Raw genomic sequence first — 16,301 nt, 5'->3', positions numbered from 1 at the left:
TGGCACAAGGCAATCTGGTTTGATGAGATTAAAATTTGTAGACTGGTATCCAACCAACTTCTGTTTTTCTAAAGATTGCTTTGAAATTTTCAGCCTTTCTGCCTTCAAAAGTCTTGGAGGATTTTGGGTTAAGAAGGGAAAAAGAGAAGAGGGATCCCGATTTAAGGCGTGAGATCTGACCTTGCACATATGGGGTTAGGAGTAACGTATGAGAAGAAAAACTATCAGTGAATTGAGACGAAAAGATAAAATCAGGGAAATACAGAAGTAGTCAAGGGCAATGGCTATTCCAGACATTTCTTTGAGAGCTTGCAGATCATTCTGTTAAAAAAAACCCCAACCCATCCTGAATGTTTCTTCATATAAAACATTTATATTTTATATTTTAAGTGGAATTTAAAAGATTCTTTACTTCCGGTGGCTCTATAAACTCCATCTTCTGGTTCGTTTTCTTTTTGACTTCTGATTTTCCTCTTGAATATGGAACCAAATGAGAAGTGATATTGACAATTCACCATTGTTTCCTGGGTGAGAGACTGTGCTATAATCAGGTTTACTTGCTCAGGCCCAAAACACAGGGTTGAGACCAAATTATAGTCTGGTTTTTCTGGTCTTGTGGACACCAAGTTTTAACACTTTAATGGGCCAATGATCAGAAATTTAGAGTTTTCCTGTGAAGTTTGGAATTAAGCATGGTGAACCGTGAAGTGGGGTCTATGGCAGCAGAAGCTCTTCCCTGCCATCTCGAATGATACCAAGTAAGGTTACAGAAATCACATGGGTTGAAAAAACAAAACAAAAAAAAACAGAAACAAAAAGCCAGGAGCATCTGCCTTCCAAGATCACAGCCTGAGATAGTTATCCCGAGTGGCTTTCTGGTAAAGCATTCACATTCATTTATTAAGAATAGAGCATGTGAATTCTAACTGAACAGATGTAGTAAGAGAATTTGAGACACAGAAAATCAAAACCAGAAAGCTGGAGTCAATTATTTAAATTGCAGTAGATAAGGAGACAAGGTAGTGGGTCCTGGAGGCATACAGAGTTGCTAGGCTCCCGGAAGCTATTCAGTATGGAAGTGTCCAAGCAAAGATTAAATGGGGATCAAAGTGCCGAACTACAAAGACAGGAGCTTGCCTCTTACTGAGGCACTTTCTTAATTAAGATAACAAAGGGATTCACACATCCTTTCCAGCTATGTATTACAGCAACTATTGCAAAACAAAACTCCATTATCAGCAACAGTAAGATAAGGTCTAGCATCAGTAATACAATGATAAGAGCAAAAGTCACTACCAACTGGCTAGGCTGAGTCTTACTACTAGCTCTCCTGGAAATGGACATAGTTGGAAGCTCAACAGCAGAAACTTAACTCTTCCCAAGCCTGAGAAAATGATGACTATGTTGTATGTTTCCAGAAGCGTCAGTATATAGGGTATGGTAAGTGTGCCCATTGACTGGGACCATCGACGGGAGAACCAGCTAACCTCCATATTGTCACTGGTTACCCTTCCCAACATGACTCTCTCCATGGCCTGCAATGTTTACAAGCCTGTTTAGAAGCCTGTAGTGGCTCTCTCTTGACTATTGAATAAAGTCTAGATTTCTTAGCAGGGCATCAAAACCTTTCACAACATGACCTGAGCTGCTTTCTTAATTTCTAGATACTTCCCTCGTATATTACTACAGTTAAAACTTTTTAGTCATACCCAGCGTAAACTCTGCATTTATTAAGTAATAAATCTCCTTCTTCCCACTCCCCTCAGTTCCTGATAACCTCTGTTCTACCTTCTGTCTCTATGAATTTGCCTATTCTAGGCACCCCGTGTAACTGGAGTCATACCATATTTGTCCTGTGTCTGGCTTATTTCACTTACCCTAATGTTTGCAAGGTTCATCTGTATTGTGACATTTCACTTCTTTTTAAGGCTGAGTAATATTCCATTGCATGGATATACTACAGTTTGTTTATGCATTCATCTGTCAATGGACAGTTAGGTTGTTCCCACCTTTTGGCTACTGTGAATAATGTTGCTATAAACATTGGTAAACAGACATTGGTTTGAGCTGTTGCAGAATTTGAGAGACCAGAGAGAATGCTGAGGTTGCAGAAGGAGTTTATTTTAGGTATACACCAGCCCAGCTCTACTTGGATTCAAAATGGCTGAGCCCTTAAACAAAGAAGGGCTTAACTTTTTATACACGAAGTACACAGTGGCATAAAAACAAGTTTGCAGGGAAGTACACAGTGGTGCAAAAACAAGTTTGTAGGTGTAGAACAAAGGCAATTTATCAAGCAATGACAGGCACCTAATTTAGGCTTACATATGACTGTTGCTGTGCAACCCAGATGTTTGCTATCTGTACAGCTCAAGGATTCTAGCATGTGCCTTATCTATTGCCTTCTGCTACAGCGCCCAGAAGGCTGGAGTCCTGCCTGCTTGTGTATTTCTTATGATCTTCTCTGTGTTACAGAAACTTAGGAGTTATTAGCTACAGAGAACAAGAATATAAGAATGTATACCTTAAAAAAACTTGCGAAGTAGGATAAATTCCACAGGAGGAGGAAGGACTCAGGGAATTTTGTTTATAAAAGAAAAATTTAATTTCTGCTTGCCTTTCCTGCATTATTTTAATATTGTTTTATTAATTGTTTTCCTCTTCAGAGCTATAGCTTTCAATTCCTTTGGTTGTATAGCTAGGAGTGGAATTTCTGGGTTATATGGTGGTTCCAGATTTACATTTTGAGGCACCAGTATTTTCCACAGTGGTTGCAGCATTTTACATTTCCACAGAAAATGTTTGAGGGTTTCAGTTTCTCCACATCTTCGCTAGCATTTGTTACTTTTTTTTAAATTTTAGATAAATGGGGCATGTGTGCCAGTTTCTGACATGGGTATATCGCATGATGCTGAGGCTTAGGGTGTGGATCCTGTCACCCAGGTAGTGAGCCCTAGTACCCAGTAGGTAATTTTTCAACTCATGACCCTTCCCTCCTTTCCCCCGAGGAGTCTGAAGTGTCTATTCTTCCCATGTTTATGTCCATGTGTGCTCAACATTTACCTCCCACTTATAAGCGAGAACATGTGGTATTTAGTTTTCCGTTCCTGCATTAATTCCTTTAGGATTGTGGCCTCCAGCTACAATCTATGTTGCTGCAAAGGATATGATTTTGTTTGTTTTTATGGCTGTGTAGTATTCCATGGTGTATATGTACCACATGCTCTTTATCCAGTTCATCATTGATATGCACCTAGGTTGATTTCATGTCTTTGCTATTGTGAGTAGTGTGGTGATGAACAGGCAGGTGTATGTGTCTTTTTGGTAGAATGATTTATTTTCCTCTGGGTATATACCCAAATTCATATGAAAACAAAAAGGAGCCCAAATAGCCAAGGCAATCCTACTGAAAAGAACAAAGCTGGAGGCATCACACTACCTGACTACAAACTATACTGTAAGGCTACAGTAACCAAAACAACATGTTACTAGTTCAAAAATAGACACATAGACCAATGGAACAGAAGAGAAAACTCAGGAATAAAGCCACACACTTACAAACATCTGAGTTTTGACAAAGCAGACAAAAACAAACATGGGGAAAGGGATTCTCTTTTTAATAAATAGGGCTGAGATCCCTGGCTAGGTGTATGCAGAAGAATGAAACTGGATCCCTCTCTTTCATCATATACAAAAATTAACCCAAGATAGATTAAACATTTAAATGTAAGACTCAAACCACAGAAAGCCTAGAAGAAAACCTAGGAAATACTTTTCTTCACATTGGACTTGACAAAGAATTTGTAGCTAAGTCCTCAAAAACAACTGCAACAAAAATAAAAATTGACAAGTGAGACCTAATTAAACTAAAGAGGGTCTGCACAGCAAAAGAAACTCTCAACAGGTTAAACAGACAACCTACAGAATTGGAGAAAAGTATCTGCAAACTGTATTTCTGACAAAGGTCTAATATTCAGAATCTATAAGGAACTTAACAGGAAAAAATCAAAAACTGTTAAAAAATGGGGAAAGTACAGGAACAGACACTTCTCAAAAAAAGACATGCAAGATGCCAATAAACATGAAAAAATGCTCATTATCACTGTCGAGAAATGCAAATCAAAACCACAGTGAGATATCATCTAATACCAGTCAGAATAGGTATTATTAAAAAGTCAAAAAAACAACAGATTGCTGGCAAGGCTGCAAAGAACATAAGGAAAACTTACGCTCTTTTGGCGGGAATGTAAATTAGTTCAGCCATTGTGGAAAGCAGTTTGGAGATTTCTCAAACAACTTAAACAGAGTTAGCATATTTTTTTTTCTAGCAGCCATCCTAATGTGTGAGATAGAATCTCATAATTTTAATGTGCAATTCCCCAGTGACTAATGATGAGCATCTTTTTACGTGTTTGTTAGCCATTTGTGTATCTTCTTTGGAAAAATGTCTATTCAAATCCTTTACTTATTTTTGAATTAGGGTGTTTGTGATTTTGTTGTAGTTGTTGTTGTTATAGGAATTCTTTTGGATGTTAATCCCTTGTCAGATACATGATTCGTAAACATTTTCTCCCATTCTGTAGGTTGTCTTTTGCCTTCTTGATAGTGTTCTTTGATGCACAAATGTTACTAATTTTGATGGAGTCCATTTTTTTTGTTGCCTGTACTTTTAGTGTCACATTTATGACACCATGCCAAATCCAACGTCATGAACATTTTCCCCAGTGTTTTCTTCTATGCGTTTTATAATTTTAACTCATTTAAGTATTTGATCTATTTTGAAGTAATTTTCGTACATGGCATAAAGTCAAGTCCAACTTTCTTCTTTTGCAAATGGATATCCAGTTTCCCCCACAACCTTTGTTGAAAAGACTGTCCTTTCTCTATTTAATGGTCTTGGCACCCTTGCTGAAAATTAATTGATTATATATCTCAGAATTTATTTCTGGGCTTTCTTCTCTATTCCATTGTTCTGTCTGTCCTTATGCCAGTATTACAGTTTCAGTTACTGTAGCTTTGTTGGAAGTTTTGAAGTTGAAAACCATGAGTCCTCCAGTTTTATTCTACTTTTTAAAGATTGTTTTAGCTATCTGGAGTCCTCTGTAATTTTACATGTGTTTGAGGATTGGCTTTTCCATTTTGGTAAAACAGGCTGTTAGAATTTTGATAGAGATTGTGTTGAACCTGTAGCTCACTTTGGGTAGTATTAACATCTTAATGTTAAGTCTTCCAATTAGTGAAATAGGATACCTTTGCATTTTTCATATATTTATACATTTACTTCAGCAGTGGGTTTTAGTTTTCAGCATACAAATTTTTTACCGCCTTGGTTAGATGTATTCCTAAGTATTTAATTTGTTTAGCTGCTATTAAAGATGGAACTGCTTTCTCATGTTTTTTGTTCATTGCTAGTGTAAAAAAACAAGTGAATTTTTTTTCGCATTGGTCTTATAGTTTATAACTTTGCTAAATTCATTTATTAGCTTTAGTAGCTTTCTTGTGGTTTCTTTGGGATGCTTTATACATGTGATCATGTAATCTGCAAATGGAGATGGTGTTACCTCTTCCTTTCCAGTTTTATCCCCTTTACTTCTTTTTGTTGTCTAATAGTTTCACTAGAACTCCTTGTACAATGTGAATAGCAGTGGTGAAAGCAAGCACTGGGCCTTGGAATCAGATAGTCTGGTATAACTGATATTGTTTTGTGATTAATTGAGCATACTGGAAGCAGATTAGATAAGCCTAGGAGTTAAAATTCATACTTCTTTAGGTTTTCCTGAACTCCAAGTTTTCCCTGACCTTGACCCAAGGTTGTTCTCCTCTAACCCTTTTCTTTTTCTGCGAACTTGCCTTATTGATACTCATAAATGCATTTAGATACCCATAAACTAGAAAGATCGTGAGACACCAATGAAATCCTTTGCTTCAACTTCTATACCATTGAGATATTTTGGCTGTAGAACTCTAGGAAACAGTACTTGGAGAAAATAATTGACAGAAAACTAATGCAGAATAATAGCGTCTGCATTTCCTTTTACTCTCAAAGCAGGATGGGGGAGGGCATGGCTTCTAGGCCTCCCTATTAATCTGGTTGCTCTTTTCATCTTTGGCCATGGAAAATCTCCTCCTTGATTTTAGATTGGCCACCGAAATCTGTGCTCCACGCTATTCATTAATTTGATCTCCTCAAACACAGCTGCAATTCATTTCCTTTGAATTTTTCTTTCTTTGCTGCATTTCTTAGAATCAGACTCTATGTCTCTCAAGGTAGAAATCTTCTTATTCCATATATAAATCTTTTGGGTGGTCATGTGTTGATTAAAGAATTTTAAACACCTAACTTTATAAAGGTATAAAGGTATTTTCACCTTAAGTGGCTACAGTAATCATAAAAGAGGAGGAAATGACGTGTCAAGAATATCGTTTGTGTGTGTGTGTTTTTTTTAAGATGGAGCCTGAAGTCTCGCCCTGTCACCCAAGCTGGATGCAGTGGTATGATCTCAGCCCAGTGCAACCTCCGCCTCCTGCGTTCAAGTGATCCTCCTGCCTCAGCCTCCTGAGTAGCTGGGATTACAGGCGCCTGCCACTGTGCCCAGCTAATTTTTTGTATTTTCAGGAGAAGCGGGATTTAATCATGTTGGTCAGGCTGATATCAAACTCCTGACCTCATGATCCGTCCGCCTCGGGCTCTCAAAGTGTTGGGATTACCGATATGAGCCACTGCGCCAGGACAATACAGTATTTTTATATGCATGATTTCACTTATCTTTCAATGACCCGCAATGGAATCTTGTTCCTATTTTACAGATGTGGGTCTTTTTAAAAGTGGCCTGGCTGGAATTTAAACCAAAGTTTTGCTGATGTCACCATCTCATGCTCTTTCCTTGTATTTTCTGTGTCAAACTTGTATGGAAACAACTGAGATCTGACTCCAGGTGAGTCTGATGGTTAACTCCTTTACAGCCTCAACCTCATACAAAGCAAACTCAATGGCCAGCCGAGTGTTAAGTTCATCAAACACGTGCTGTGGATAATCTAACTTTAAATTAAGGGGAAAACGTTTTGAGAAGTGATTAGGACTCCAGATTATAAATTTGACATGGATCCTTGAAATTAGGTTGTATCATAGAGCAGAGGTCTCCAAACTTTCTTGATTCACGGTACCCCTAGGCCAAAAGAAACAGCTAAGCTTTCTGTTTAGGTAATTCTAACAACTGAAGAAGCATTACATTTTCCTATCTTACAAGAACTGTTTGAAGAAAATAATACATATAACTTAAAGAAAAATATTACTACTTTATTTCATACTGATATTAGTTATTAGTGGCAGCTGAGCATCTGTTGGGAACAGCACCACTTCTCAAACCTTGGACCGTGATCACAATTTTCATTTCTTGTTCCATGTTGATTTTCACTTGATACTTGCTTTTTATCACAGCAATTGCTGAAGATCCAGTTTTATAAAGACTTGGTGTCATCAAAAAAATTGTGAAATGTAATGTTGAAAACTGAACTATTTTGAGCTAGTAGTTGGCCTGGTATCTGACAGTTGGTGCTGTGTTTCCTTCAACAATTTAAAGTATCCCAGGGTGCTCCTGGGAACGTCCTGCAGCATCCTGAGGTGTCTTGGGGGCCCAGCAAGCCTTTTAGAAAATGGACATATTCACTTTTTATTGTGTGTATTTAAGGTGAACATGTACTGTACACATATACACAGCGAAATGGTTACTACAGTCAAGCAATTTACCATACCCATCATCTCACATGGTTACCTGCTCATTGTTGCCGCAAGCCTTAAGGATGTCTTTTCTCCCTTTCTTTTTCTTTTCTCTCCCCTCCTTTCTCCCTTCCCTTCTCCTCTTCTCCCTTCCTTCCTTTTTTTCTGTGTTTGTTTTACGACGACAGATCCTCTTGAAGCTTTATTTGTAACTCTAATTCTCCCTCCATGACATCTTACAATACACACAAAAATTTTCAACCTGGAGTGAAGTCAATAGAAGTAGTATATGTTTTGACTGAATGACATATGGAAATCTGATGTTCAGATACATTTTCCCAGCAACAAAGCAAAGTTTTTACCCAAGAGTTCTTCACATTCTCAAATTGACTATCTCATGCTTGATGAGCAGGGATGATAAGAAAGGAAGGAGGGAAAGAAGGAAGGAAGGGGGAGGGGCGAAGAAACAGCTTGACTAGTAAATCTTTACTTAAAAAGTGTATTGAGTACCATGCACATTTTTGGATCAGGATAACACAGACTGAGGGGCTCAAGTGCCCCCACACCAAGCTCAGGCATCCACGTGATTGATCATAAATGTGTATCTGTGGGCATAGGCCAAGTTTAAGTTAAACGTGGGGCAGAGGAGCAGGAGGGTTTTCCTTGGAGGAGTATATGCTTTGGAGTCAGGCTGCGTCCCATTCCTGCCTCTAAACTTAATAGCTCTATGACTCCTGCACAGGTTAGTCTTTTGAGTTTCAGATTTTCTTCTCAATATGATGGGAATAACAATACAGGTCTCAAAATTTTTTCTTTGGGACCGATTAACACCTTTTAAGTGCAAATTATAACACCCAGCTCCTTTCAGTTAAAGACTAGACAGTTAATGGTTGTCAATATTGTCATCATTATTAGGAATGACTTGTGGAAGGGAAACAGCAGAGACGAGGTCTGCTGAAGAATACTGAAGTTACAAAGAGAAAAAATAGTTGGGGGAATGGCAGAGTTCACGTGCTGGTGGGGATGTAAAATGTTCAAACACTTCAGAAAACCATTCAGCAGCATCTAAGCTGAACATATGCAAATCCTATGACCCAGCAATTCCACTCCTAGACATGTACTCACCACATAAATGCTTAACAGAACATGTTTATAGCAGCAGCATTCATAATAGACAAAAATTTAGAAACAAATGCAGAACGAATAAGACAATGTGGTATACTCATACACTGAAATACTATTCAGCAATTACCGTGAATTAATTACTGCTGCTACACACAGTAATCTGGACGCATCTCGAAATCACTGTTCAACAAAAGAAGGTAGATGTGAAAGCATGCATACTACGTGATTCCTCTTATAGAAAGTTCAGAAACAGGCAAATCAATCTGTGATGTTAGAAATAAGGATACTGGTTACTTCTTGGGGGCAGACTTAATGGCTGGGAGGGTGCATGGGGAGCCTGCTGGTGCTGGCTACAGTGTGTGCTCAGTTTTTAAAAACCCCTGTATCCCTATGACTTATGTCCATTTCGTATGTATGTTTTATTCTAACAAAGAGTTTAAGAAAAAAATTGGCCAAACATTGAAAAGATGTCTTCATAGCTTTCCTTCTCAGCAGAGAGGTACAGACACACACAGACACATACACACAGCCCTTGATACTAATGCAAAGCACACAAAGAAAACATAACAATTACATTTATAACCTGCAGGTCAAGCATCCTATCACGGCTGACACTTTGTACGAATCAGGCTATGCTATGGCTGCAACCCTCAGATGCCCATGGCTTCACACAACCCAAGTACGTTTCTGGCTCCTAATGCCTGTCTAGCACACGCTGGCCAGAGGCCCTACTCATTGCACGAATTCAGGGACTCAGGGACAGGGAAGCTTCATTCCCACATTCAAGTCCAGGATCACCACAGCAGTGGGAAGAGCACAGGGTAAACTGTACACCAGCTCTGAACACGTCTGCCCCGAAGAAGAACATGACCCCTCCGCTCACATTTCACCTGCTAAAATAAGCCACGCGGGCATGCCTAACTTCAGCAGGGTGGGAGAAGTGCAGCTGCACTGTGGGCAGGAAGGAGATGGGTGGGAAAAGTAACAGCTCTACTGATGACCACGCTTGCTCCTGTGGTTCCCAGACTCAGCCCCATTCAGAGTCCAGCGCATAAGAGAACTGTTTCTGACTCGCACCACATCCTTCTCTCCTCCCTCCCACTCCCTGTAGATGGAGGTCATGCGGGGGAGAAAATCCCTGGATTTCCACAATGCTGCCACCCCGCTCACCAATTGGTCACCAGTATGGAGGCTGACATCATGAAGGTCCCGAGTCTGCTGCAGGCAGTGGCCTTGGTCCCTTTCTGAGCCAAAGAGCAGAGTGAAGCTGCAGCCAAACTGAAGGTAAATAACAGTCATGGCAGGGCGCGGGGAGAATCTGTACAGCTGAAACCATCCTTGAGGATCCATGCCACGGTTGGTGAGGGCAGCAGCAGGGGATTAGGATGACTGGGTGTTTTCTCTTACAGGAAGAAAAAAAATGAAGGAAAGAGAAGACAGCATAGAGCTAGGAGGTAGGAAATAAATACATGAGAGAGTGAGAGAAAAAGAGTACGGAAGAGTCAGAAAAGGGAGGTAGAAAAATCCTTTTTGTCTCCAATCAGTTACACGTGTCGCGCTTGCTCTCTGTCTGATCTAGTGCGACTCCAGGCTTTGGACGGCATTTTTATCTCTGCTAGGTTGGTGTTAAATGAGTACCACACTGGAACCCACTGTTTATTAACAAAGAAAGGACTGCATAGAGCTCACGAAGGGAGCACATGGCACGTTCTTGTCCTCTTCTCCCCGTTCCTGCTGAGAAGTGAGGGATGCTCCCACGGGGATGTTTCACTGCAGGATCAGAAGGGGCACAGGTGGATCTTTGCAATCTAGATGTGAGCACCTCTTAGAAGCACATACCAGTTCCAGGAGAAATGTACAACACTAAAAGCATGTGTATTCTTTAATTTACCAACTGGGACACAACTGAATTTTAATTTAGGTTCTTTAAAAGACATACAAAACACACACATTCTGAGTTAAATGGAGGAGTTGAAGAGGGTCATGGGTTTCAAGATGGAAAACATGGTATGGTGACTGCAAGGAACCTGGTTTTCCTGTACCTATGCAATCCAAATCAATTCTGATCAACATAGGATTTGCTTAGTGTACCAATTCCATTTATTGATAAAGAAGTCACTTCACTTAAAAACCAATGATGGCAGGTAGAAATAAAAATATTTAATCTGGGCTGGGTGGAGTGGCTCATGCCTGTAATCCCAGCAGTTAGGGAGGCTGAGGCGAGAAGACTGCTTGAGGCTAGGAGTCCCAGACAAGTCTGGGCAACACAGTGACACTCACCTCTACAAAAATTTAAAAAATTAGTTGGGCATGGTGGTATGTGTCTGTAGTCCTCACTGTTAGGGAGACTGAGGCAGGAGGACTGCTTGAGCCCAGGAGGTGGAGGCTGCAGTGAGTCGAGATAATGCCATTGTACTCCAGCCTGCGTGACAAGAGTGACACCCGAACTCAAAAAACTAATGGATCAAAAATGTGAGAAAATGGGCACAATTTGTTTTAGATAAATCGTTTTTCAGTTTCATATTTCACAGAATGTTGCCAGGAGGCCTTTAGCTGGCAGACTCTCCCTGTGCATTCTAAAAGTGTTCAAGTTCCTGGAACAGGTCTCTATATACACTTTTCAGGAACACATCTGTTGTAAAAAATAAAATGTTTGTAGCACTGGGACTTCAAACAAAGCCTGAAGGGGAAGATGCACTTAAAAGTGTTTATTTATTAAAGAGTCTGGGGGCAGTGGTTCACACCTATAATCCCAGCACCTTGGGAGGCCGAGGCGGGCGGATCACTTGTGGTCAGAAGTTCGACACTAGCCTGGCCAACGTGGTGAAACTCCGTCTCTACTAAAAATAATACAAAAAATTAGCCAGGCTTGGTAGCACATGCTTATAATCCCACCTATGCGGGAGGCTGAAGCAGAAGAATCATCTGAACTCAGGGGGCAGAGGTTGCAGTGACCCAAGATTGTACCACTGCACTCCAGCCTGGGTAACAAGAGAGAAACTCTGTTTCAAAAAAAAGAAAAAGTATATTAAAGATAGAAAATTCTTCCACATGAGGAAAAAAGATGGGCAGAGTCACTGTACAATTAGTTTCTGACTTAAAGATTGGATACAGAAAAAAAAAAATGCAACCACTTGCATTTCTTGCTAAAAGTAAACGAAAAGCAGTTTAATTTGAAGAATATATTATGGTAGCTGTGATTAGGTTTTAGGTCAAATAACCAATAGGTCCAACTTAGTGCGAGACAGGAGGAGCCTCATTAAGAAGAACGGCTGAGGAGGAGGCAGTGTGACCAGTACAAATTATTGCCCTTTGAGAACGGAGGTGTCGCTTTCCTGTTCATTGAAGATTTTAATCAGAAACTTATTCTTCTTTACAGATGCTTCATTTAGTTGTATTCTAATTATAGACCTTGACAAAAAAAGCCAAAAGAAGAGCCAGCAGAGCCAAACCCACGGCCGTCCTCAGCGCACAGTCTTGATGTAGTCTTGGCATGCGCAGCACCATTCTGGAACTCACCGAGTCGGGCTGAGAGGCAGCAGGGATGTGGGATCCTGGACTCACGTGGTTCCCAAGCCCGTTTCTGAAATCCTATAATGACACAAATGGAGGAAAGAATTAGTTTCAAGATGCAGAGAAAGCCCTGTTGTGATATCAATCAAATAATGGGTTCCAGAAGGTGCTGCCTTTTAAGTTCTCCTTCAACAGAGGCACGTGTGGACACCCACCACAAGCCAGGTGGGCCCAAGGTAGGCATGAATGAGTCACTTCCTTTCCTTGAAGGGCCAGGCCAAGTTCATAAGTCTCTAGACTACACAGAAAGACAGGCCATGTTGATAGAAAATCAAGGCAGAATTATTCATGAAGTGAATTCTGTAAAATGGAGTCATACCACAGGCATATTTAACTCTTAGAGAGATGCAACCATACAGTGGAAGAATGAGATCGAAACACCACGGGCCAGGCGCGGTGGCTCACGCCTGTAATCCCAGCACTTTGGGAGGCCAAGGCAGGCTGATCACTTGAGGTCAGAAGTTTGAGACCAGCCTGGTCAACATGGCGAAACCCCATCTCTACTAAAAATACAAAAATTAGCCGGGTGTGGTCGCGGGTGCCTGTAGTCCCTACTATGCTGGAGGCTGAGGCAGGAGAATCACTTGAACCTGGAAGGTGAAGGCTGCAGTGAGCCGAGGTTGTGCTGCTGCAGTCCAGCCTGGGTGACAGAGTGAGACCCTGTCTCAAAAACAACCATCCATTGGAAGCCACTTGATTCAGCAAACACATCCCTAGGACAAAGGTTCCTAGCTGGTCCTCTGTCACAGGATGGCTGCACCAAGAGGGACCCCCCCCCCCGACATGACCCCACACTCTGTCCCCTCAAAGTACCTTGTGTACCAAAAACAAATACTATCATTTTCTCTTCATGCCGGACACAGAACAGGTTGGGAAACCCTGCTTGGGCAGAGCTTGAGAAGCTGAAGACCTGACTGTGCTTTCTTTCAGTGGTCTCTGTTCAGGGGCTTCTTAGCTGGTGTCCAGGGCAGTGGAGAGAGGAGCACCTGGCTATTCTCAGGTTGGCTCGAGTTTCAAAGCACAATTTATGAGATTTTTATCTTGCGTACCTGCTTCAGAATCGGTGCCTCCCTTAATAATATGGGACTCCTCTGTTGAAACCTGAATAACATTTTGAGAGATGGAAGTAGGGGTGTGTAAGGGGCAGATGAGAAACGTGGATGGAAGGAAGAATGGGCAGAGTGGAGGGATACCCAGAGGCGGTGCAGGACAGGACGGGAAATATGCAGAAGCACAAAGTGTCTTGGAACAACCATGGAACTGCTCAGTCTTCCCTTCCATGCTCTCTAACAAACAATCCCCTGCTACGTCCTTGGCTTCTGTTTGGGAAGCTGGATCTCACCCTGCACAGGAGAGGCACTGGAATGGTGCTTTGCAGAAGGTAACACGAACAGGAAGGTGTGGGGTGGACTGAAGCGAGGCAGGAGAATGGGGTAGGAAATCCAGTGGTAAGAATTGTAGCAGCAGATGAAATGGGAGAGAATGAGGACCTCTGTGAGGATGACAGCAGAGGGAACAACAGACTTTTGAGGTAGAATCACTAGGATTTGAATTCAAAGGAGTGGGTAATGAGAGACACAAAGAGTAGTAATGGGGAGATGAAAGCAACTTCCACAGCCCAGTTTCCACGGGCTCATATTTACCCGTGATCGTGTGGGAAGAATTCTTGCTCTGTCTGTCGGAGACTAATAGCAGAATTAATAAAGCTGTTAGCCAGAAGGATAAGTCTCTCAGCCCCGATGACAGTGGAAGCATTATTTACTGCTGCACTCCTCAGGTATCTGGTCGATACCCTGCTGGTCTCCCTGCACTCGGAGTCCTTCTTAAGGACAAGTGCAGCTGGACAGAACGGGGCCATTCTCCCCATTGCAGCGGGAGGCAAGAGCCGGAGCTCAGTAGTGCACCCAGACCTGCCCCTGCCCCCAGGACACGGCTCTCTTATGAGGGTGGCTTTCTGCGTAGTATTTTGGAGCAAGGTGTATGCTGAAGAGCTTTTATTTCAATTAAAAACAGCCTCAAGATCTCAAGGACAGCACTGACACATATGTGGGAAACTTGAGAAAGAATGCAGACTCCTCCTTCAGCTGAACTGATAGGAACTACGTGAATTCTCAAAAGGGGTGAGTCTGCCTAATTCATGTCTGAAATCTTGGAACCTACTAGGCTGCAGACACAGGGCAGGTACTCAGTTAAGTGTTTAGGAATGTATAAATGAGTGAGCAACCATCAAGAACGTTCCCATCTATGTCTCTGGTGAGCAGTGTGTCCTGTGATACATTCAGGAAGCTATTCTACTTGAGTCACAAATTATGGCCTCTAGCAATTAAACCATCACTAAGTTTGGTTTTATAAGATTAGAATTAAGAGGTTGATCAAATGCTCCGTGGCCTGAGTTCTTTAACCTCTGTAAGTCACAGATGGCTTTGAGAAGACTACAAACCCTTCCAGAAAAATATGGAAGCATATTTACATATCCACACAGCCCTGCCCACACTGTCTTCAGGAGGCTCACAGATATTCTCACCCAGGAGTGGACCCAGATTTTGTGGGTTCTGAAGCCTTCTCTTTAAGAAAAACATAATGAATACAAAATTAGGTACAGGGTCTTAGAAAGGGCCCCTCAAATTGAAAGACCCTGAGACTGGCTACATGAGCTTCAGGGAAAATCCACCCTTCTCCCTATCCCCAGTTCGGAATGCTTGACCTTGGTTCCGCACCTGTCCTATGATTAGTGGTGCCAGGCCAGGTGTCAGGCCGACCTGGGGAAGGACTAGGTGAGTCTCAAAGCCTTAAGCATTTAGTTGGTTTATAACACAGGTTGGATTTTGTTTCATGAAGCAGTGCAGATACTGTGCCTTCTTGGCCTAGGTTTAAAAAAAAAGGCAACAACCCTTTGACTTTTGATGACGATTTCAGAAAATTTCTTCTCCTTTCAACTCATCTTGCCTATTAATCAGAGTGGATTATTTGTGATCATGTTCAATTCAGTCACTCTTCCTTGGGCATTCACTTTTTTCTTTCCACCCCTCAAACGTTTAACACATTTGAACACTGATTCAGAAAAGGTGTTTTGGTGCTCAGACTCCCTCCTGAGCGTGCTGGACAACCCAGCACCCGGCGGAGCAGCATGTAGGATGCACGCATGTGCAGCCACCGGACGCTCACAGACTTGCCACTCTCTTGAAGGCAGGAGCATGACAGCGGAGCAGGAGTGGGTACATGTGGCCTGTCTCTACCACACTGCGCCCTTTCATTATTCTCACCTTTACCAAATCAAGATCTTGATGAAAGAATTTTGATGATACTATTTTTAAATATCATATTTTAAAAGTTCCTCATATGACAGAGTAATCAGTAACCAACTAGCTTTGTACATTTCAATTGCCACCACCACTGAGATACTTAAGAATAACTAGTTTAGACTCTATGAGGTCTTGCTCATAAAGTCAAAGGTCCTCAAACATGTAAATGTACAAGGTAGCAGTTGAAAGCAGGGATCATGAATAGAAAATAAAAAGTGCTTATAGGAGAAGTGATTATAAACAGCTGATGGAAAAGTCCACACACACGTGACAAGCATAGTTCTAGAAAGTAAACAGAGGCTCAGACCTTCCCTACACCTTCAAAACCTTATCAAGATTGCCAGTTCCTGAAATTCAATACGCATCTGTATCTCTAAAAGTATAATGCACCAAACTTGAAAAATGTTATTGCTTATTAAAACAAATGAACGCCAACTCAATTTTTAAGAACTCAAATTCTACTTAGAAATGCTTTTCTCAAAACAGAAATTTGAAAGAAGGCAGGATATGACCTTTGCTCACTCAAAAGGAGCCATGTATTTATCCTGTTGTAATAGACTAAGGGACTGAAATTCCCATCATGC

The 16,301-nt window shown here is 41.4% G+C and overlaps 1 protein-coding gene and 1 long non-coding RNA gene across 3 annotated transcripts in view; one reads left to right on the top strand and one right to left on the bottom strand.

Moving 5' to 3' along the window:
- Positions 1 to 2,109: 2,109 nt before the first annotated feature.
- The window catches only part of CDKAL1 (CDK5 regulatory subunit associated protein 1 like 1), a 716,352-nt gene continuing 702,160 nt past the window's right edge, over positions 2,110 to 16,301 (bottom strand). For both annotated transcript variants that reach the window (XM_064363032.1, XM_064363031.1), the window contains one exon: positions 2,110 to 12,433. In XM_064363032.1, the coding sequence (XP_064219102.1) occupies positions 12,242 to 12,433 (192 nt within the window). In that variant the 3' untranslated portion in view covers positions 2,110 to 12,241. The remainder of the gene's footprint in view (positions 12,434 to 16,301) is intronic.
- On the top strand, positions 9,786 to 14,527 carry LOC105733893 (uncharacterized). Its single transcript, XR_010337551.1, has 3 exons — positions 9,786 to 10,126; positions 12,222 to 12,591; positions 14,429 to 14,527. It is a non-coding gene; the product is annotated as an uncharacterized LOC105733893 (long non-coding RNA).

Source organism: Aotus nancymaae, unplaced genomic scaffold, assembly GCF_030222135.1.
Source record: "Aotus nancymaae isolate 86718 unplaced genomic scaffold, 86718_ANA_hifiasm-v0.15.2.pri h1tg000051l, whole genome shotgun sequence".
NCBI classification, from domain to species: domain Eukaryota; kingdom Metazoa; phylum Chordata; class Mammalia; order Primates; family Aotidae; genus Aotus; species Aotus nancymaae.
This window is presented reverse-complemented; position numbering and strand designations above follow the sequence as displayed.